The sequence below is a fragment of the Otolemur garnettii genome, unplaced genomic scaffold (genome assembly GCF_000181295.1).
Source record: "Otolemur garnettii isolate 467f Iridium unplaced genomic scaffold, OtoGar3 scaffold00142, whole genome shotgun sequence".
Lineage (NCBI taxonomy): Eukaryota > Metazoa > Chordata > Mammalia > Primates > Galagidae > Otolemur > Otolemur garnettii.
This window is the reverse complement of record NW_003852537.1, coordinates 1,090,140-1,114,238: the sequence shown is the minus strand read 5'-3', so window position 1 is coordinate 1,114,238 and position 24,099 is coordinate 1,090,140. Positions and strand designations below refer to the sequence as shown.

General features: G+C 37.1%; 1 protein-coding gene across 2 annotated transcripts in view; it reads left to right on the top strand.

Moving 5' to 3' along the window:
• Positions 1-23,566, top strand: part of LOC100949611 (cytochrome P450 3A4-like) — a 40,910-nt gene extending 17,344 nt beyond the window's left edge. Inside the window, exons 3-13 of one of the 2 annotated variants that reach the window (XM_003798871.3) lie at positions 2,679-2,731; positions 5,347-5,446; positions 7,644-7,757; positions 7,956-8,044; positions 9,556-9,704; positions 12,932-13,059; positions 14,112-14,178; positions 16,594-16,754; positions 18,152-18,378; positions 20,794-20,956; positions 23,015-23,566. In XM_003798871.3, the coding sequence (XP_003798919.1) occupies positions 2,679-2,731; positions 5,347-5,446; positions 7,644-7,757; positions 7,956-8,044; positions 9,556-9,704; positions 12,932-13,059; positions 14,112-14,178; positions 16,594-16,754; positions 18,152-18,378; positions 20,794-20,956; positions 23,015-23,110 (1,347 nt within the window). In that variant the 3' untranslated portion in view covers positions 23,111-23,566. The remainder of the gene's footprint in view (positions 1-2,678; positions 2,732-5,346; positions 5,447-7,643; positions 7,758-7,955; positions 8,045-9,555; positions 9,705-12,931; positions 13,060-14,111; positions 14,179-16,593; positions 16,755-18,151; positions 18,379-20,793; positions 20,957-23,014) is intronic. The other variant, XM_012810791.2, reaches the window with a different exon arrangement.
• The last annotated feature ends 533 nt before the right edge of the window (positions 23,567-24,099 follow it).

Here is a 24,099-nt window from a genome sequence, read left to right as displayed (position 1 = left end):
AACCTCCAACTCTTGGGCTCAAGTGATGCTCTTGCCTCAGATTTTCTATTTTTAGTAGAGACATGGCCTTCCTTTTGCTCAGGCTGGTCTTGAACTCATGAGCTCAAGCAATCTATCCACCTTGGTCTCCCAAAGTGCTAGGACTACAGGTGTGAGCCATCACACCCAGCCCCAAGTAGAGCAGTTATTATCATAAAAACAAAATAACAGATGCTGGTAAAGATGCAGAAAAAAGAAACTTGTATGTGCTGTTGTTGGCAATGTAAATTAGTGATGTTATTATGCTAAACAGTACAGAAGTTTCTCAGAAAACTAATGACAAAATTGCCATATAATCCGGCAATATCACTACTGGAAAGAAAATCAGTATATCAAAGGGATACTATATCCCTATGTTAATTGCAATGCTATTTACAGTAGCCAAGATATAGAATCAAAGTGTTCATCATAGGACAAATGGATAAAGAAAAGGTGGCATATATACACAATAGAATACTATTCAGCCATAAGAAAGAATAATATCCTGTCATTTGCAGTAACATAGATGGAACTGGATGTCATTATGTTAAATAAAATAAGCCAGACACATCTTCATGTCAGATATAAATTCTCATTAATATGTGGAATTCATAAATTCTCATTAATATGTGGAAGCTAAGAAAGTTGATTGCATAGTGGTAGAGAGTAGACTGATAGTTACTAGGAACTGGAAAGGGTTGGGGTGGGGATGAATAGAGAATAAGTGGATACAAACATACAGATAGATAGTTATAAGAAGCTCTAGAGTTCAACAACACTGTAGGATGACTATAGTTAGCAATAATATATTGTATATCTCAAAATGGTTAGACAAGAATATTTGAAATGTTCCCAACAAAAAGAAATAATAAACATTCAAGGTGATTTATGTCTTAAGTACCCTAATTTGGTTATTATACATTGTATGTATGTATCAAAATAGCACATGTACCCTATGTGTATATGTACAAATATGATGAATTAATTTAAAAATTAGGAAAGATTATACTGGTCTACCATAATCAAGAGACAAGAGTGGATCCCATCATGGATTCCTAAAATTCTAGGGCCTCATGGCCTGATGATATGGTTTAGTAGAGAATACTGCAGCTTTGTTCAGCCTTTCTTATTCAGGTATTACAAACATCAGACAGAACAGATGTTTACTTTAAGTTGTATCAGTTAGAATGTTTGGGCTGAAAGTATAGACAATCCAACTCATAATTATACAAATAACACATCAAGTCAACTCAGAAGTATATACCCAAGAGACATGAAAAAATATGACCATACCAAGACTTGTACATATATGTTCCTAGCAGCATTATTCACCATAGTAAAAAAGTGGAAACAGCTCAAGTTTCCATCAACTAATGAATGAATAAGCAAAATTTGCTATATCCATATAATGGAATATTATTCAACTACAAAAATGAATGAAGTGCTGATACACACTAGAATGTGGATGAACCTTGAAAACATTCTGCCTAATAAAAGAAGCCGTCACAAAAGACCAGTTAATTTTATGGTTTCCTATATTAAATAACCACGATATGCAATTCCAGAGAGACAGAACTTAGAAGTTTTTAGAGCTGGTATGAATGAGAGAAGTGGAGTAAAAAGAAAAATACAGAGATCCTCAGTGTCTTCAACTTCCTAATTCTGCTAAAATTCAAGAGAGCTCATGGGATAAAAGTAAAGGATGTTGAAGGAGGAGATGAAAGAATGTGCATCCCCTGAGACACTCGCTCACTTTCTCTCAGCCTCAGTTTCCTCATTTGCCCATGGAGGTGACAACTCAGAAGGTTAAGAGACTTTAGAGACAACACCTGCAAGAGCAAAAACACTTCAGAAAGATGATGAGTTACCTTATTTTTGCCATGTATATTGCACTCTCATGTGGAATGCACACCCGTGTATAATGCACACCCACATTTTTGGCCCAAACTTTCAGGAAAAAAATATTTCAATTTAATTTTTTAATTCAAATTTTTGATTATATTTAGGTACCAGGTTTTTATACTGTAATTTTAGCATTTTTTAACATAATGTGGTACAAGACATTCTATGTGACAAAAACATCAGCTAGATTGCCATCTCCCGCATAGTAAAGTGTACAAAGAGAAAAATGTCATTCTTCACCAGCAAAAAAGGGTTTGGTTGCAAGTTCCTCATAAGTTCAACAAAACTGATTACCATATTCCAGGATGTTATTTTGCATATGGATATTGTTGCTTTTAAGTGTTATACTTTTACCACATAAGCATAAATAAAAGAATTTAAAACATTTATATAGATGAAGAATTAGTACTGCCCTTGGATAATGCACGTTTTTATTTTTTCTTTCAAAAATTTGGGCAAAAAGTACACATTATACACAGCAAACTGCAGTACTTAGTATTCACAGACAAGAGGAAGTCATTTGGTATATATGAAACTCAAAGAAAATTACAGAATGACTTTAAATTCTTCATTTCAAATATCTTCTCTATGTTCAGTCCTTCCCTGTAAGACATCTTTGAATGAGAGCTTCTCTCTAACTTCCAGGGATAAATAGTAAGCCTGATTTCATTGGATTGAACTCTTTTTTGCCCCCAGTTAGAGGTTGGGTATGGTACATTTAGAATAATAATCAAATTGTATTTTGTTTCTCTTCTTAGGGCGTTTGGGATTCTGACCTAGAATGTTATAAAAAGTATGGGAAAATGTGGGGGTGAGTATTCTGGAAGATTCCATTGCTGCTATGATATGCACCCCACTGCAAGGAGGACAAGCTCAGTCCAGAGCCTCTTGGAGTGAATCTATCTATTGTAAAGCTTTTGGAAGCTTGTCCCATCTAAGATCCCATATGTCACCAGCTGTGAAGGTCTGCAGTCTGAACTGGACTTAGAACTTTGCAGATTATAACTTTTTCTGCAGATTTTGTTGTCCTACAGACTCCTTGCCTCACTTTCTGTCCAGTGTCTGGCTGTTGCCCTGTTTTCAATTTTTCCTTTCTGAGGTTACTTTTAGTTGCATCAAATGCATTATCTCAGACTCTTTTTTTTTTTTTATTAAGTCAAATACACATAGATCATGAATACATTTATACATATGTGGGGTACAATGTGTTTTTTTTAATACAATCTAACGTGGTTACATCAAACCCATCAACATAGCTTTTGCCTCATTTACTTGATTATTGTGTTAAGACATTTATGTTTTACATTTGACAGATTTCACTTGTACCCTTGCAGTATGCTTCATAGGTGTGGTCCTGCCTTTTATTCTCCCTCTTTCAATATGTGTTCATAAATGTGTGGCATAATCTCCTTTCCACATTGATTCACTTTTCATTAGAAGTAAAAATACTTTTATTTAAATTTTGGCCTATATATATATATATGTATGTATGTATATTTGAGAACTGTGCTGGGAGATATAAATAAACACATTGGGAAACCATTTGTGCTCATTATTTTTTACATACTCTGAAAGTGTTGAAGTTTTTCTCTTTTTAAGCTGATTTTCAATAGAAGTACAATATTTCCTTGTCTGCCCAATTCTGTTGCCTTAAAACATATAGGATGGTGTAAACTATTATGTTCCTAGTGCCTTGGTGGACTTTATAATTCTGTGATATGACCTTAGCCAACTATAGCAGCTGTTCCATTTCAAAAATGCTAGAGGTTTGGTGAGAGCAGCAGACAAGGTACAATCATGTGCTTGTATACTACTAGCAAGTAAGAGAAGCTGTACCTCTTCATGCTTCTTCATCTTCTCTCATTAAGTCCTCAAAAACCACAGCACTGGCCACAGTACTCTATTGATGTGGCATGGCCCATAAAGGCCACGTGACTGAGTAGAAAGAACACAGATTGAGGGATCTCTACGGACATGATGCCAAATGCCCTTTATAACATTTAGTACTTGTAAGCACTTGATAATTGACTTACTTCAATTTTTCACTGATGTAACATTCTTTTCGATAATAAAATATTCTACACATATAAAAAATTATGGGCTCAGTGCCCATAGCACAGTGGTTATAGCGCCAGCCACATACACTGAGGCTGGTGGGTTTGAACCCAGCCCAGGCCTGCTAAACAACAATGACAGTATCAACAAAAAATAGCCTGGCATTGTGGCAAGTGCCTGTAGTCCCAGCTACTTGGGAGGCTGAGGCTGAGGTAAGAGCATCACTTAAGCCCAAGAGTTTGAGGTTGCCTTTTGGAAAGATGTCTGGAGAACACTTAGAGAACTAAAAATAGACCTGCCATTGGATCCTACAATTCCTTTATTAGGTATATACCCAGAAGAAGATCAAAAATCACATTACAATAAAGATATTTGTATCAGAATGTTTATTGCAGCCCAATTCATAATTGCCAGGACATGGAAGAAGCCCAAGTGCTCATCGACCCACGAATGGATCAATAAACTGTGGTATATGTACACCACGGAATACTATGCAGCCATAAAGAAAGATGGAGACTTTACCTCCTTCATGTTTACATGGATGGAGCTGGAAAATGTTCTTCTTAGCAAAGTATCACAAGAATGGAAGAAAAAGTATCCAATGTACACAGCCCTATTATGAAACTAATTTATAGTTCCCAAATGAAAGCTACAATCTAATTCTAGCCCGAGAATATGGGGAGGGGGTGGATGAAGGGAAGGGAAAAGGGCAGATGGGTGGTGGGAGGGTGACTGGAAAGATTACCTATGTGGTCTGTCTAACAAGGGTACAGGTGAACTTTTCTAGAACTAGAGTATAAATGTTTTAACACAATAAGTAAATGACACAAAGTCTATGTTAACCAGTTTGATGAAAATATTTCAAATTGTATATGAAAACACTACACTGTACCCCATGTTTGCATTAATGTATACAGCTATCATTTAATTTTAAAAAAAGAGTTTGAGGTTGCTGTGAGCTATAACACTATGGCACTCTACCTAGGGTGACATAATGAGACTCTGTCTCAAAAATTAAAAAAATTATGGAGAATAATACAGGAAGTATGCATGTACTCCCACCTATCCCTAAATATTCTCCTGTTATTTCTAACCATGATCTGTTTGAAGAGCTATTTTGTCCTTAAATGTCTATTTCCTGCTTGAACCATGTTACCCTTCATTGTATGAAGACTCGCATGACTTTGCTGATCAGAATCTTCTCCATGTCAGGACAGTAAGGATTTAATTTTGAACTAGGACCTAATGTTGCTGTATATTGTATCGCTAGGGGTATGGATTGCTTGACATCAGGATCATTGTTTGGATTCCTGGGTGTGGCTCCAGCTGCAGAATCAGTGGGGTTTATTTGGCTCTTTTTTCCTGACACAGGTTGTATGATGGCCAACAGCCTGTGTTGGCTATCACGGATCCCGAAATGATCAAAACAGTGCTAGTGAAAGAATGTCATTCTGTCTTCACTAACCGTCGGGTAGGTATCCATTGCAAAAAAATTTAAAGAATGTGTATTTATGTTTTATTTTGAAATAATTATATATTCACAGAACATTACCCCAAAAATGTACAGGGAAATTCCATGAAGTCTTCATCCTATTTCCCCAGTGGCAATGTCTTACATAATTATACATACAGCAAAAGAAAATTGATGTTGAAGCAATTCACAGAGCTTATTACTATTTCCTCAGTTTTATGTGCCCTCATTTGTGTGTCAGTGTGTGTGTATGTCACTCTGTGCAAATTTATCCCATGCAGAAATGTGTATCTTTACCGGCACAATCAAGACTCAGAACTGTTTCATCACCCTGAGACTTCCTTTTGCTGTTTTCTATAGTCATGATGTGTGTGTGGCTTGTATACCTGAGCAAACTGGTATTTTTTATTTTAAGGAGCCAAGTTTATTCATTTTTTCTTCTATAGACTGTGCTTTTAATGTCATATCTGAAAATTCTTTCCTAGCCCACTTCCGTGTTAATTTTTTTCTAAGGCAATATATTTGGATGCTTTACATTTAAGTCTATAATCCACTGTGTTAATTTTTGTATAATGTATGAGGTTTAGGTCAAGGTTCATTTTTTGTGGCCTTTGGCTGTAGTACTGTTTTAATACCACTTTTGGAAAGAATACCCTCCTTCCACCGAATTGCTTTTGCACCTTTGTCAAAAAACATTTGAGCTTATTTGGATGCACTTATTTTGTATTGTCTATTCTGTTCTCTGAATCACTGTGCCTATCTCTCGACCAGTACCACAAGTGCTTTTTTGTAATAAATGGATTTGTTGTGTAAAGTTTGGATTCAATGGAGGAGCTGCATTTGGAGATCTGGAGGGTTGTATGTGGCCCCAAAGCCACAGCTTTCCCACCCCTAGTAGTAGCTGTATACTTAAGTCTTAACAGTAATTGTTTTGGCTATTTTTATTCCTTTGCCTTTTTATACAAATTGAGAATAAGCTTGCTAATGTCTACAAACACACTTACTGAGATTGTAAAGAATTGTCTTAAATCTATAGGTCAATTTGGGGAAAATTCATATCTTTTCTATGATGAGTCTTTCGATCCATGAACACAGTATGCCTATCCATTTCTTTAGTTTAGGAATGTAGTTAATTTATCTGTATTGGTCCTTTATCCTACAACCTTGCTGAACTCATTTATTTGTCCTCAAGATATTTTTGTATATTCCTTCATATTTTTCACATTGACAATTATGTCACCTGAAAATAGAGACAATTCTGATTTTTCCTTTCCAATCTATGGGGGTTTTATTTCTTGTTCTTCTCTATTGCACTAGGAATTTCAATATGGTGTTAAAAAGGAGTGGTGAGAGTAGACCTTTTTTAATTATTCCTGATCTTTGGGGTAAAGCAGTCATTCACCATTAGGTGTCATTTAGTTGAAGGATTTTTGTATATTCTATTCATCACATTGAAGAACTTACCTTCTCCTCCTAGTTTGCTGAGTTTTATCACCAATGAATGCTGGTAGTATTCATTTTAAAACAAAAAGTAGTTTTGGAAGATAGAAGAAAGTTATATGCAGGGTTTTGGGGTTTTGGGGTTTTTTGATAGGCCAGTCTCAAGAAGGCAAACTGAGTTTCCTTTTGCCTTCTTTTTTTGGAGGAAAATTAAAAGAAAAGAGCTGTCATGTAATGTCATTTTTTTCAAAATATATTTCTAATCATTTAAATATTGCCTACTTTTTTTAAAAAAAATTACATCAAGGAATCCCTTTTTCAAGTTGCTCATACTATAGCAAGTTACACTATAGGTACAGGCAAAGATGAAACTGGTTGAGGTAGTGCACAGTCCACCAAGGCCATCTTTCCATCTGTTATCAGTCCTTTTCTACTCTATGCAAACCTGCAAGAGGTAATAGATCTTGTTCCTGGTTATTCTCCTGGAAGAATAGGTCCCCTACCATGTGGAACATTTACCTTTAAAAGAAGATTGGAAACCTAACCTGGGAGCTGGGTGTTCCCACCCCCATACACATACTCAGAGGAGGGTAGGCATTTGGGATACATCTTTACTGAGCTTCTAGCATGGGGCTTGCTACCTAGTAGACCAACACTGAATATTTGTTAAATAAGTGATGCCTATTTAACACATTTTCTATAACTGTGGAAATCTGCAAAACTTATGTAGGACAAATGTTTTTGCTTTGGACTCTAGTCTTTTGGTCCACTGGGACTTATGAAAAGTGCCATCTCTCTATCTGTTGATGATGAGTGGAAGAGAATACGAACGTTGCTGTCTCCAACCTTCAGCAGTGGGAAACTGAAGGAGGTATGAAAAGGACTTTCCAAGAGGTAGTCCACTGAGTTTGGACTTTCTAGCAATGCCTTTTTATCTTTATATTTAAAAGAGATAGTACCAAATTTATTACAAAATATCACTTACTGCTCCATGCTCTAAGAAAGTGATGTTCTTCTGGGACTTGAGTCTGCACATTTAACTACATGTGGTGTTATGTTTTGTGCTTAGATGTTCCCCATCATGAGCCAGTATGGAGATGTGTTGGTGAGAAACCTAAGGCAGGAGGCCAACAAAGGCAAGACTGTCAACTTGAAAGAGTGAGTAGGAGCAGTCTCGGGATTCTGAGCTGCCATGAGACCCTGTAGCTGCCTGCCACTCAGCTGATGTTACCAGTGTAGAATTTCTCCAGTGACCAGACAGAAGCAGGGTGTGGTGTTACACTCCAGTGGGACTCCCAGAAGGAGACAACTAGCACAGAGGCAGGGCAGCTGGGAGGAGAGGGGATTTCAGGGAAGAGTCTTGTCCACTGTGCACAGGAGCTGGGATTTACTTATTCTGATAAATTTTTGCCTTGGGTATTCTGGAAAAGAAAATAAATACTTTAGGAAAAAAAATTGTGAAAAGTTTTGGGTCTAGAGAACATGGAATGGTGGGGGGAGGGGGGAAAGGCTCTTGGTACCAACTGGCTGGAATGAGTAGAGCAGGAATATGACAGTGGGAAACTTGGGACAACTTTAACGCCTTCGTGATTTAGTAAGAGGATACCATCAAAATGCCATTAAAACTTCCTACCACTTTTCTTTCCTCCACTCTCAAAAAAGAGAGGGCCCTCTAAAGACTATAGGTAAGTACTCCTGTCATTTACTGTCTAAGTGGGGATATTTTTGAATTACACCAAAACAACAGGTAAACACTGAGCCAGTAGGGAAGGCTCCAACAGACTGGGGACACATGGTGACTCAGTGATGGGATCCCCTCATCAATTTTGGAGTGATCTATTTTTTTAAACTCGTACTATTCTTGGTTACTACATTTTAGTAATAACCAAAAGATGATCTGCCCTCAGGTCGATCTCAGATCATAAGAGTTGGGGAAAGTGGATCTTTCTGAAGAATTAGCAGGGAATATAGATGATAAGGAGTGATACTTCTGGCAACTCATCACAAGATATTGCTGTTCTGTAAAGTGCAGAAGAGGAATCACCTCTTGGAGTACACTTTGTGGTGAGCCAAGACCTAGACTCAGGGGTCCTCAAACTTTTTAAACAGGGGGCCAGTCCACTGTCCCTCAGACCATTGGAGGGCCAGACTGTGGGCCCCAGGATGAGTCGGCTACTAAGCAGGACAGGCAGCAGCGGCAAAAACACCCAGTAGGCCAGATAAATGTCCTCAGCAGGCCATAGTTTAAGGATGCCTGACCTAGATCAATGTCACCATTTTTGGCACCTGGGAAGAGTTAGTTATTCCACTCTTGTTCTGCTGAAGCATAGTGCTCACACCTGTGCTAACATCCACACTCAACACATGCTCCTGTAGTTTACTTGACTCTCAGTCTCTGAACCCCTCTGAACTCCTTGAGCTTAGAGGTGGGTCTAACTCGCCTTAGTGTCCCCATCACCCCCAGCACAGGACCAGCAGCATCACTGTCGCAAGATAACCACATCATGAGTAAGTAGGATGGGAAGTGATCCGGTAAGTAATTCTGAAAGTCTGCAGTTCTTTACCTGCCCTAACAAGACATATGGATTTACACACACATCTTGCTGCACATGCACCACAAGAATGGTAAAGAAGTACTAATTTCAGTTTTCACGTCTTTCTCTACTCAGCATCTTTGGGGCCTACAGCATGGATGTGATCACGAGCACATCATTTGGAGTGAACATTGATTCCCTCAACAACCCACAGGATCCCTTTGTGGAAAACATCAAGAAATTCTTAAAATTTAATTTTGTCACTCCCTTCTTTCTCTCAATTTGTAAGTGGAGTGCTGTGTATCTATCTCTCTCTCTCTCTCTTAAAAAATAACAGATTTATTGAGATATATATATAATTCATATACGAAATAATTCCATCACTTAAAATGTATAATTCAGCAGTTATTAATACATTTAAAGATATATGTAACCATCACCATTATTAATTTAGAAACATTTTTGTCAACTGAGAAACCCCATACTATTTAACTGTCACTGCCTCTCATCCCCTCTCAGCTTTAAGCAACTACTAATCCACCTTCTATCTCTGTAGACCTGCCAATTCTGGACACAGATGAATCTAATCATATAATATGTGGTTTGTGACTGGCTTCATTCGTTTAGCAATATATTTTTGAAGTTAATTATTGTTGAGGCATGGATCAGTACGTCCTTCTTTTTATAGCAAAATTACATTCCATTCTATAGACATCCTGCATTTTTGTTTATCCATCATAGTTGATGCACACTTCGGTTGTTTCCACCTTTTAACTCTTGTGAATAGTGCTGCTGGGATAGTTGTTTACAACTTTATATTTGAATGTTTCTTTCGGTTCTTTTGGATATATACTAAGGAGTGGAATTGCTGGGTTATACAGTAATTTTATGTTCAATTTGTTAAGGAACTGCCAATGGTTCTCCACAATAGGTGTACCATTTTATTAATACAGTCTCACCAAACATGTATGATGGTTGTGATTTCTCCACATTTTTGCCAATACTGGGTTTTAGATAGCAGACATCTTTTTTATTATAGCCATCCTAGTAGGTGTGAAGTGGTATGTCATTGTGGTTTTTATCTGCATTTCCCTAGTGGCTAATGATATTGACCAACATTTGCCATTTGTATATCTTCTTTAGATAATTGTGTACTCAAGTCTATTGCTCATAGATAACTGAATTATTTTGTTGTTGTTGTTGAGTTTTAAGAGTTGTTTATATATTTAGATACAACACTTTATCAGAAATATGATTTGCAAAATTTTTCTCCTGTTCTGTAGGTGTCTCTTCACTTCATTGCTAGTGTTCTTTAATGTATAAAATCTTTTATTTTGATGATGTTCAACTTCTGTGCTTTGTTTTTATAGCTTGTGCTTTTGGTATCAAATCTATTAATCCATTGCCAAATCTGTCATCATGAAGATGTGTTCTCTTGAGTTTTTCTGATGTTTGCATAGTTTAAGCTCTTAAATTCAGGTTTTTGTTGCATTTTGAGTTAGTTTTTATATACAGTGTTAGGTCCAACTTTATTCTATTACATGTGGCGGTCCAGTTGTCCCAGCACCATTTGTTGAAAATACTGTTTCTTCTTCATTCAGTAATCATGATAGTTTTCACAGAATTCAGAATTCAGTGGAGAGTAAGTATATAGGTTATTTCAAGACTCTAAAGTGTATTTCATTGATCTTTATGTCTATCTAAATGCCAATACCATATTGTCTTATTATGTAAGTTTTGAAATTGGTAGTAGAAATCTTACAACTCTATCCTTCTTTTTCAAGATTGCTGTAGCTATTTTAGGTCCCTTGAAATTTTACATGGTTTTTAAAGTCAATTTGACAGTTTCCACAAGGAAGATTCTGGTAAGGTGTTAAATCTGCAGATCAATTTCAGATAGTATTACCATATTACAATATTAAGTTTTCTGGTCCATGAACATGGGATTTTTTTAATTTTATTTAGATCCACTTTAATTTATTTCAACAATATTTTATAGTTTTCAGAGGATAAGGCTGCTCCTAATTTTTAATTCGTTTTGATGCTATAGTAAATGGAAATATTTTCTTAATTTCACTTTTGGATTATTTATGACAACATGCAGAAACAGAAATTATTTTTGTATATTAATCTTGTATGTAAAAAGTATGTGCATATTGCTAGATTGATACAGTTTGCTAGTATTTTTTTAAAGATTTGTGCATTTATATTTATTAGATATATTATAGCTTTTTTTCTTGTGATATCTTTGCCTGGTTTAATATGGTATAATACTGGCCTTATAATTAACTTGGAAGTGTTCCTTCATCTTCTACTTTTTAAACATGTTTGTGAAGAATTGATACAGTTCTTCTTTAAGTATCTGGCAGAATTTACCATTGGAAACATCTGGGTCTGAGCTTATCTTTGTGGGTAGTATGTAGTTATTAATTTAATCTCTTTATATGTTACAGGTCTATTCAGATTGTCTACTTCATTTTGATTGGCTTCTGTAGTTTGTGCCTTTGAAAGAATTTGTCCAGTCCATAAGTTATCTAATTTATATAATTTTTCTAATAATACAGTTATTAATAAATTTCTTTATATTACTTTTAATTTTTAAAAATGACAGTAACATTTTCCTCTCCTTCATTTCTGAGGCTAAGAATGAGTCATCTTTCTTTCTTCCTTGTTCAATCTAACCAAAAATTTTCTGATTTTGAAGATGTTTTCAAAGAACCAGATTTTGGTTTCACTGCTTTCTTCTATTGTTTTAAAATCTCTATGTCATTAGTTTATACTTTGATTTTATTATCTTCTTTCTGTTTGCTTTAGGCTTAGGTTGTTCTTCCCTTTTCAGTGTGTGCAGTGTAAAATTAGACTATTAATAGAAGATCTTCATTTTTTTAACTTAGGCATTTAAAACTATAAATTTCCCTCTGCATATGCCTTTGCTACTTCCAATAAGGTCTGGCGTAATGTGTTCTAATTCCTTTTCAGCCTGAAACTATTTCTTCTTATTCTTTGATTTCTACTTTGACTCATGGGTTATTTAGAAGGGTATTACTTAATTTCCACATATTTGTGAGTTTCCCAGTTTTCTTTCTGTTATTGATTTCTAGTTTCATTGTCGTTTGAAGGACTATGCTATATTATTTCTATCCTGACTACACTTTATTGAACAACACGACTGATTAAAGCAATAGACTATAATTTGACTTGTCCATAAAAATTCTATTTCAATAGATAAAAACTTAAGAGGTCAATGAATTTAATCCTGTTCCTTTTGTCAGGATTCTTCTGCATTCCAAAGTGAGAAGGGCCCCTGATCTCACTGCTATTGGGGTAGCCTCTAAGTGTGGACCTGCCCTTGCTCTAGCATTGACCTAGAACAGAAGCAGAGGCCATACAGGGAATAGCTCCTTGTTAGAATCCTGAAGTCTTTTACTTTTCTGTTTCTTAGAGAAGATTATAATTGCATCAGGTAAATTTTGCATTTTACTGATGCTTTTCTCTTTTTTTCTCCCTATAGTACTCTTTCCATTCCTTATCCCAGTTTTTGAAGCATTAAATATATTTGTGTTTCCAAAAGATGTTATGGATTTTTTTGAAAAATCCATCAAAAGGATAAAAGAAAGCCGACTCCAAGATAAACAAAAGGTAAAATCTGGTGGTGGTTACTTAATTCAGGGGTCTGTATACAGATGGTTTGTGAACTGGTCTGTATTTTTAAAGCTAAATAGAGAACTGCCATTTAGAGCAGGAGTGTTTTGACACTTTGACAAGAATGAATATGGTGGAAGTTGGGAAGAAGATATGAGAATAAGTGAGACACAGCAATTGAAATTTAATAATAGGTATAAAAATTAGTATATCATGGCATAGTATTGAGAAACACCTTACCACTTCCCCTCACTTCAATAAATTATCACAGGATAAAAATTGCTGTTTAAAAACTACTTTACAGATAATATAATTGCCTCAGATCTTAGATTGAAAAGGAATCATTTAAAGTCAAAACCTGTTATTTTACTCATTATCTAGTGGAAGGTCTTACCATGTTACTGAAATATAGTCTATTTTAAATTAGTGCCCTCTCATGGCCAGGAGTGGGCAGGGGTCTTCTCTGGACATAAAGACTTCAAATTGCCTGACATGGGTTTGCCATCATAAGCCCTGGGAACTATCTCAATGATGTCTACCAGTCAAGGAGGCAGGACTGGGTACCCACCTGTTACTAAGATTATATAGAGTTTGGGGAAAGTGGAGCACTTAAAGATGCTGCCACAAAAACTACAGATAAGTTCTAGAAATGACAGATTAATCTATGTGGCCACTGGTTAAGAATGAAAGCAAGAAGAAAAATAACATTGAAGTCCAGGACTTCTTCCCTAGAAAGCAAGTATGACTGAAGAAGCAGCAGGCAACTCTCAGGCAGGAAGCTGTGTTCAAAACCCAGAGAAGCTGAGAGTCAGGGAGTACAATGACCAACACATAATTAGACAGGATAGCTGAATTTCTTTCAGGGAAACATCCTGCTCTCCAAGGTCTTACATGGATGCTTTTGTTCACTGGGAACTCAAGCAACATCTGCTAGATTCTGGACTTCAAAGGCCCATATTCTCAGAAGGGAGGTTGGGAATTGCATTCCTAATTTACTTTTGACTTCACAAGTCACTTACTATCACTGAAATTTCTCTTTCTGCTTCCAGCACCGAGTAGATTTACTTCAGCTAATGATCGACTCCCAAAACTCCAAAGAAACAGAGTCCCATAAAGGTAACCAAGAAGGGTCTTCAAGGACTTCTGATAGGAAAGCCCCAAGGGAGATGCTTGTTCTGAAAATGTGCAGAGAGCTTTCCAGGAAGATGAGAATTTCTGCCACATTGTAGAAAGACAAATATTCAGACATGGTGGGCAGAGCCATGTTCAAAGCTAGAAGGGCAGCCCTGAACAAGCCTGTTATACCCAGAAATCAGCTGGTATCCTGTGGATCACCAACATGAGAACTAACATCTGGAGTTCTCAGGCTCCTCCAGATCCACTGAGGCAGAACCTTGCATCTAACATCTAATCAGGAAGCCCCCAGTATCAAGAAGGGTGATTTTAACTGGGAATACTGGGTAAAAATGTGTTCACCAGCTTAATCTACTATAAAATGTTATTTGGTTTTTGTAATAAGTAATTTGTGGGGAAAATATTTGTGTATGTATAAGTATCCTGTTTGTCTTTAATCTAACAACTACTCATTTTATCATCCAGTAATGGTTTTGACTGAAACCATTATTACTACGATGCTGCAATATGATAACCATGGTCAATTTCAAACCACCAAGTCACAACCATCTCACAAAAGTCCTAAATATGTAACAATTTATTCTAGAGCACAGGGGTAGACTAGCTTTAGCACAGAACTCTAAATATGTGTTTGTCTACCTCTATTTCTCTCTCTCTTTGCTATCTATCTATGTATCTATTCTAGTACAACTTTCTGTGATGAAAGAAATTGTCTTTCACTTCCCTCCTCAATACAGTAACTACTACACACATGTGGCTACTCAGCACTGGACATGTGGCTAAGGCCAGTAAAGGAAAATTTAAACTGTATTAAATTATAATAAATTTAAATAAAGATTTAAATCTCCATATATGGTTAGTTGCTACTATATTGGACAGCAGAACTCCAATCTCTGAGATTATAATCCAACTTCAATTCAGTATCATGGGGTTCATCATAACTCAATAAAAGAATTTGATAGTTAAATCGACCCACAGCAGCATCACAGAAATCTCCACTCTGTAGACCCATCCCACACTCATTTTGTATTGTTCTTAGTTATGAATTACATGGACAGCACAAAAACCAAATGTATTTCAGTGGTCCAGGTGTCTAAATGTCTTAGTCCAGTCCAAATCAAACAGACCAGTGCCTAATCTTGTTCAATTTCTCTCAGGAGAGAAGTCAAGAAGGAGGCTTACTTATAGTCACAAGGGCTATTTGATGAGCATGAAGGAGAGCACAGAGAGGGCCATGGACTAATGAAGATGACATTCAGGCCATGACTGAATAAGCATTACTAATTCCGCTCACTAGATCCTATTTTTCTATATTTCATTCTGGCCATTGTCCTTCCATAGACACATTCTTTCTTTTGCTATTTTAAAGCCATTCATTAGACTATGGCCAGTCACCACCCCTCCAGCTTTCTAGCTCTATAGTTTCTTTATATCCTGAGATCATCCACATGAAGACTTGTGCCCCAGAACTTCTAGTAGCTGATGCCTCTCAGAGGTATAACCATATTCCTCAGGCTGGGGTGTGCACACAAATCACCATGTCTCCTGAAAGTTCAGATATTCACTCTATAATTCTAGGATGGTGTTTGAAATTCTGCATTTCTAATAAGCTCCTAGATGCTGCTGGTGCTGGTGATCCATGGACAACACTTTGAGCAGCAAGACTCTATCTGTAGGAACTTATTATTTCCTTAAGTTCCCTCAAACATATTCAGAGGAAAGATTCATTCACATTCCCTATAATTTAAGCCAGAGGTCCTCAAACTTTTTAGACAGGGGACCAGTTCACTGTCCCGCAGACCATTGGAGGGCCAGACTGTGGGCCCCTGGACGAGTCAGCTGCTAAGCAGGATAGGCAGTGGCGGCAAAAACACCCGGCAGGCTGGACAAATGTCCTAGGTGGGCTGCATGTGGCCCACAGGCTGTAGTTTGAGGACAACTGATTTAAGCCTTAGTATTGCAAACTCCCTCAAAAACTGAGTTTAAGTCTGATTTACTTCTGATTTCACAAGTAGAGAAGAGAGGGAAAATGCTATCCCATATTTTACCTTAACTAAAGTACTTTAGTGATTATCCAAAGGGCATACCCAGAACATGGAGTATGTGAGATAGAAATGCTCTCTCTAGAAATTACATATCTGTATTGGTGACAGGGATGGCATAATGAGGAGTGGATAGTCTACAACCACAAAGACCTTGGGACAAACCAAATTAAAGCAAGTTTGCCTTTTTCTACCTCTATAAGATAGCCATTAGATTAAAACCACCCCCATTGTGACTCGGAGTTACTTTTCCATTTTTGTCTCTAAAGATTTGGAAACTCATTAGATTTTTCTTCCTCTAAAAACTGTGATATTCTACATTAACAGGACTTACCTAAAATGTCTTTCCTTTCAGTTCTATCTGATGTGGAGCTTGTGGCCCAGTCAATTATCTTCATCTTTGCTGGCTATGAGACCACTAGCAGTGCTCTTTCCTTCCTTATGTATGAACTGGCCACGCACCCTGATGTCCAGCAGAAACTGCAGGATGAGATTGATGCAGCTTTGCCCAGTAAGGTGAATGGATAACACCTGGAAAGGGAGAGAGAATGTGATGCCTTCTCGAGAATGCCTGCTCACCACTTCCTGGGGGGGGGGGGTTGCAAAAATGGTTAGTAATGAATGGTTCTTCCATGAGCCCTAATAAGGAAGGATCTCAAGAGGAAAACAAAGGGAGAAATAACATGCTGCTTGTAGAAATACAAGATCTTTTTAAAACAGTACTTATCCTGGTACATCCATTGTCAGTTACCAAAATAATACCAAGTAAAAAACTCCATAAAATTTCCATGACATCTATCAGTAAGCATATACTGCTCATATGTCTGAATAGTTAACTTAGCAGGCCGTGGCTGTACCCGGCCTTGGGCATGCCGGGCAAGTGGGCCCAGCTCTGCCCACAGCTATCTCATGCTGCAGTCATGGGGCTAGTGGTAAAGAATCCAAGTAGAAACCAGGGTGTCTGGCTCCTGGGGAATCTCTTAAACTCTACACAATTGCCTCCAAATACAACACTTAGTGCTAGGGATGTATCCCCCACACTGTTTTCAGATCTCTATGCAGTTGGGATTCTTTGTCATGTGAAGAAACCTGGTCTCTGGTGCTGGCAAGGCTGGTCTGGGACTGAGGTGAACACAAAGAGATCTTCTTCAGAGCTACAGTGAAGCTCTAACCAATAAGTGGGAGACTATTCCAGCAAGAGGATGGGGCAGAGTGTACAATTTCTATCCTCTTCATAACTTTCACTAGAACTGATATTTTTTGCCCTGAGAACATCTAATTGCAACCTTCTTTCATCATATTGGTGTCAGAAAGGGACTAATTTCCCCAAATTATTTATAGTATTAATACTAGTGTTTTTATATAATAAGGCATTTCTCTCTACTCATATTTATATTTACATATTTATATTTATATTTATCATCTCTCTCTATTCATATTTATATTTACAGATGTAAAATCAAAAGAGATACCAAGGAGGGTCTGCAACAAAAAAGTTTCATGTGGAATAGGGCATTTGCTCTCTATATGCTCTCTTCTCATTTCAGATATGTGGTCTCTCTTTTGTAAGATAAAAATGACATTGGCATATTTTACTTTATTTTACTGTTATACTCCATTAATCATGTGTCATTTACATGAAACAATAAATAGTATTACATGGTGATGCTCAGGACTTCAGTTCCTGGGTAGAAGATGGCCCTGCAGGTCTCCCACATCCAGAACATCTCCACATGTCTCCATGGGACACTGAGCAGGACAAGGACATGATAGTTATTAAAATGCTTTGTAGATAAGTAATTTGGAGAAATTAGTCATTTACCAATGTGTTTCTTTCAATCCCCTAACACTTTAATAGTGTTGATGGTCAAGACAACGTCTCCAGGTATTCAAATCTGTTTATTTCTTCCCAGACACCTGCCACCTATGATGCCATGGTACAGATGGAGTATCTTGACATGGTGGTGAATGAAACTCTCAGATTATTCCCAATTGCTGGAAGACTGGAGAGGGTCTGTAAGAAAGATGTTGAAGTCAATGGAGTGCTCATTCCCAAAGGGGTCACTGTGATGATACCAACCTTTGCCCTTCACCGAGACCCAAAGCACTGGACAGAGCCTGAGGAGTTCCGCCCTGAAAGGTATGAAGTACTTGGGAGAGGGAGCCCACCCTGACATAGGCTGTTTTCAGCACATTCTGACATCTTTTAGTATACATGACATCATATGATTGCACAATGATTTGCTTATAAGTCTTTATTTGTATTAGTTTTTATCACAAAAGTGATCCTTGTCAATCTCTACAAATCATAGGCTAGAAAAAGGAAAACTATAACTACCCACAGTCACAACATTGTAAGATAATCCTCATTAACATATGGTCTTGTAGACATTTCTTTATGCACATATTAAAAAAGAAATTTGAAACAGAATCTCATTCTGTTGCCCACACTAGAGTACAGTGATGTCATCATAGCTCACTACAACCACAAACTCCTGGTCTCAAGTGATCCTCCTATGTTGGCCTACCAAGTAGCTGGGACTATAGGCATGCATCAGCACACCTAGCTAATTTTTATATTTTTTGTAAAGATGGAGTCCTCCTCTTGCTGAGGAAGGTCTCCAACTCCTGGCCTCAAGCAATACTCCCACCTCAGCCTCCCAAAGTGCTAGGATTACAGGTGTGAGCCACTACACCCAGCCAATATATGTATGTATCTATTTTGAAACTACATTTACATAAAATTTCATTTGTCTTTGATCTGTTGCTTCTTTTATTTAAGAGTAAACTATAAGCTATTTATTATCTTTTTATTATTAATATGTATTTTAGGTATGCATATGCTATAACTTGGGCATATTACTGTTTTCAGTTTTTCTGTGCTCTTCCTTTTAGCTATTTGAATTTACCACCAACTTTAGGAACTGTTTTCACATTTCATTTTATTCAACATTGGTGGCTGCTTCTCAAGGGTGATTGCAAAAGTATAGGCTAAAGTCCTGGGAAATCTTGATCCTAGATGGTTTAAGCTACTTCACTGAGGACACAGAAGAGCACAGGTCTTGACAGGGACAGGATCAGTGTCTACAGTCCTATGGCAGCTCCCTTATCCTCTTAGTACTTAGTGATTCTTCCGTGGCAAGGTCATCAGCTCTCTGGATATCTCAGACATTCTTCTTTCGTGGTGTCTTGAGCTTGCTCTTTTTGGACTTCAGAGCCAAAGTCAGGCTTTGGGCATAGTTTATACTCTGCAAGTAGTTGATTCTTTGGCATTATCGCATTGCTAAACAAAATTTAGAATAAAGTTTTTCAGGCACTGAATGCAGAAGCCTAGGATCTACTTTTATTGACTCCCTCACTGAAAGCCTGTGGAGGGCAGGGACCTTGTTTTGGTGTCCCTCAGATGAGCATGAAGTCCTAATGCTTGTTGAAAGAGTAGGCCACAATTGACCAAGAACCCCATTTTCTGGATCAAGCTCTTTGTTTTTTCCTCCAGCTCCACCCTTCCGTATCTTTTAGCTTCAGGAATATGAAATCAGAGAACACTCACTTCTCTTTGATTTATTCCTTCACCAAAAAGTCTGTATGTCAGAGACTGGGACAGTCTGTGGGAAATCCAAGTGTTTGGGAAAAAATCTGTATTATGGAGAATGGTTGCCACATATACAAATATTTTCTATAGAAAAGGTCTGTAGAGTACTTTTCATCCAGATTTATGTGTCTTCCCTTGCCCCAAGAACCATCAAACGGTTTTGAAGCAATCGCCCATGAATATTTCAGAATAGTCTAAAAAACATGAGGACTTTTTTAAAAACATACAACCACAAAACAACATTTTGTCTGTAATATAATCAAATATGAAAAAATCATACTTAAAAAAAACAGATGTCTAATGGTATTTCAAGGCTTTTATTGCCTAGTGGGGAAAAATATACAAGAAATTGATGAAATTACAGTAGGGTAGCAGCCTATGTCTCAGACAATTTTGTGACTTAATTATTTTGGAGGGCAGAGGAAGAAATGGTGAAAGCAAGACAGAAAAAGTACAGGAAGAGGAGGAGGAAGAAGGGAAGGAAGAGGAAGCAGATAAAAAGAAAAGAGAAGAGAAAAGAAGGAAAGAAAAAAAATAACAATTTAAATAGTATGAGGCATATTCTCCCACTCTTTCCTCAATGTACCCATGACCAGCATAAGTCAGAGGTGGGGTATGAACCTACTTTTCCTTCAATCACTCTCATTTCCTATGTGCCTTTCAGAGTGTGAACATATCACAACCCTGAATATAATTTTAGTGTTTAGAGATAAATTTTCTTTTACATAGTATTCCTCTCATCTCTCCAAGATTGAAAAATTCTACAAGGTAAAGAAGATAATGAAAAGAATAAGTCGATTATGATTCTCACAGCAAAATAATAATAGCAAGATTTCAATGACCAGCCACAAACGTGTCCTACATATACCTGGCTGGAGAGGTCTGTGGAAGAACCCTTAAAGTGTAGTTCCTATGGCTGGTATGTTCCCTTAATTTGTTTTTAATCTTCCCTGGTGTATCTAGGTTCAGCAAGAAGAACAAGGACAGCATAGATCCTTACATGTATATGCCCTTTGGATCTGGGCCCCGAAACTGCATTGGCATGAGGTTTGCTCTCATGAACATGAAAATTGCTCTTATCAGAATCCTGAAGAACTTCTCCTTCAAGCCTTGTAAAGAAACACAGGTCAGTAAAATTATAAATGTTTGATTGAGTATGTTTTGTAACTGAAGGATCTGAAGAAAATATTCTCATTATCTTTTAATAATGTGCTCTATGGGCCAAGAATCTACATGAACCAATGTGAGCTCTAAGGGTGCTTCATCTCTGCAGGTTTAAACCTGTAGCTTTCTAAATACCAAGCTACAAAAATCACCTGGACTCAGTGCAGATTAGCATGACATAAGTACATCAGTCCCTGAACTCCAGCAGAGTTTTCAATCAAGTCTTCTAGAGATGGAAAGGGCTGTTTACAGTCATGTAGGGCAGTGATGACGCCTCATGACTGTCAAGTGCTGCTCCCTCTACCAGAACCTCAGAAGCTCTCTAATGACAAGGGTTCTCAGCCAGGGCTCTACATTGGAATCACTAGGGGGCTCTAAAACTTCATGATGCTGAGTCATCTAGAAATTCTATAATAATTTGCACAGAATATGGCTTTAACTGTCTTCCTATTGTTTCTCACGTGAAGCCCAGGTTGAGAATCACTGATTTAATCATTTCTGCCAGACAAGAAGGACTCCCCCAGTCCAGGACCCTCCTGTTTATCCTCACCTCACCCACTGCCCCAGAATAGTTGGACTCCTTTTGAACCCAATAACAACTCCGTAACTGTTCTTCTCTCCTCCTTATCTGTTCTCATTCCTCTAGGGCCCATGCAGGGTTCTGTTATTGTTTACCACAATAACAGAAATTAGTGTTATCCCCATCTAATTTCATACTTTGCTTTTTAATCATCAAGATTTTTCTTTAAGTTTTTTCTGTATGTAAGAATCTCTCCTCCCAGTCCTTTTGAAAATATCACCTCAATGGGGTCTTGTGAGGGACATTGTCCATTGCAAGCATTCAGTAAATGCTTAAGGAATGATTTACAGATGACTTGGGGTTTTTGGATGTAAATTTTAAGCCACTGAATTTTAAAATTTTACATGTGACATTTGTGTGCCTTGTGCGTGTGTGTGAGTTTAGGTCCCATGAAAATATGTTCATGCCATTTGAAATTTTAAAATAATGTCTTACATTTTTATAAAAAGGTTTATATCTTTCATCTGAAGACCTTTACAGAAAAGTTGCCATTAATTCATATCAACCAAAGCACAATGAGTCTTAATTCATGCCTTAAATACACAGCTCCTCCCCTTAAGTAGGCTTTTAGCATGTGAGAGGAGGAAGATGGAGATGGTTTCCATCTTATTTTTGGCTTTAGGGCCACAGTGTAGCTGCCCAGTAAGTGTGTACTCAGGGTGCTCAGTCCTGAAAAAGAACTGGCCTGTTTCTCTCCTAAGATGGAGAAGATCTTCCCTGGCAAGTTCCCAGGTATCTACAGGCTGGCACTTCTCAATTTCTAAGATAAACTTCTTGACTCACTCAACTGAGATTAGAAAGTTATTCTGTTGGTGACTCTCCAAATGCTACAGTTATGAAACCAGTGGGAATGGGGCTAAAAGTATTAGTCAAAACATTGTGAGATTTGATAATTTTCCCATTTGCACTATATTTGGAAACCAAGAGATTTTAGAAAACTAAAGCATAATGCTTCCTGAAGGCCTCTTCTCATCAGGACATTGGACAGTTTCATCTGGGAGGAGTTGTAAGACTTTTTTCAAAGTCAAGAACTTCCCCTACAATTGAAATGTCTAAAACCTACTCAAGATTACCTTGCAAGTTTCAACATACATAATTAACTTTAGATGGCTTTTTACACCATAAACTTAAGAAAAAACTCATCCTTTACATTTTAAATTTAAATCATAAAATCCATAGGCCAATATGAATTTATCTCTGGTCTGGTACAAAATACATGCTCAATAAATATTTTGGTGGATGAACAGATGGATGAATGCTTACTCTCCAATATTGACACTGTTGTAGAATAAGCATAAAGAGTCCAAGATACATGGTGCTAAAAAATTTTATATATGTTTGCAAAGCATTATTGCCTTTAATGTATATTTTTACTTTGCTTGTGTCTTTTCTTGTTTTGCTGCATTTATTGCTTCTCAATACTCTGTTTAACTGATGCAGATCCCCCTGAAATTAAGCAAAAAAGCAATTCTTCAACCAGAAAAACCCATTGTTCTGAAGATTGAGTCAAGAGAGGGGACCACAAATGGAGCCTGACTTTCCCTACGAACTTCTGCACTGTTCTTCTAAAAAGCTGTGTCCCAGAAAACAATATACCCCAATTTTCTTTGATAATAAAACCCAGAAATAAAGATGAGCTTAACCTAGTGGACTTGAAGAATGAAAACGGATGATTCTGTATGTGCATTGAGCTCTCTCAGTGTCTATGTAGAGGATTGTATATCATGTAACATAAAGGAAGTGTCGAAACCAGTGCCAGATGGGTGGATTTTGCTTCTATGAGATCTATCCTCAGAAGACCAGCTAGTACCATCAATTCCTCAGCTCTGAGCAAAGAATAAACATTTCTCAACAATTTTGTAAATAATTTTTGCTGGAAATGAAAATTATTGTGGTGACTGTAATAGTGACATTATATCCCATGTTCCATTAGTAATATTCTATACTAAGTTTTACACTGAGAAAGTCAATAAATACCTCTTTTAAAAATATTGTCTGATTCCTTCATGTACTTTATGGATGAATCTAAAGAAGTAAATTGTTGAGAACTGGAAAAAATATTTTAGATCTTATAATCACTGACTGTATGAGACCTTTCTAGGACTCCAATATGACTATCAAGATAGGTGAGTTATAACTTTACTGTGACTTTGCCCATTGCTTAGAATGTATATTCATAGTTTAATTCTCCTTTTTTTTGAAGCACTTTTTTTTATCCTTGACTATGGTACTTTTTATTTCATATAGTTTCCATTTATTGCTTTTATCCCATCTCCCCTGACAGTTCTGGAAGACAGTAAGCATACTTTCTTATACCTCTTGTATTCCAGCTTCAATTCCCAAAAGTTAAAACAATGAAACTGAATGAAAATAGTCAATTGGTCAATTGGCTGAACAACAAGGCCAGATGCACTAGTCAGCTTCAGCTGATATAAGATGCTGCCCAGCAGTCTTCCTTTTCCTTTTCTGCTCCTTCTCAAAGAATTGGATTACGGCTAGGCACCTGTGGCTCAAGTGGCTAAGGC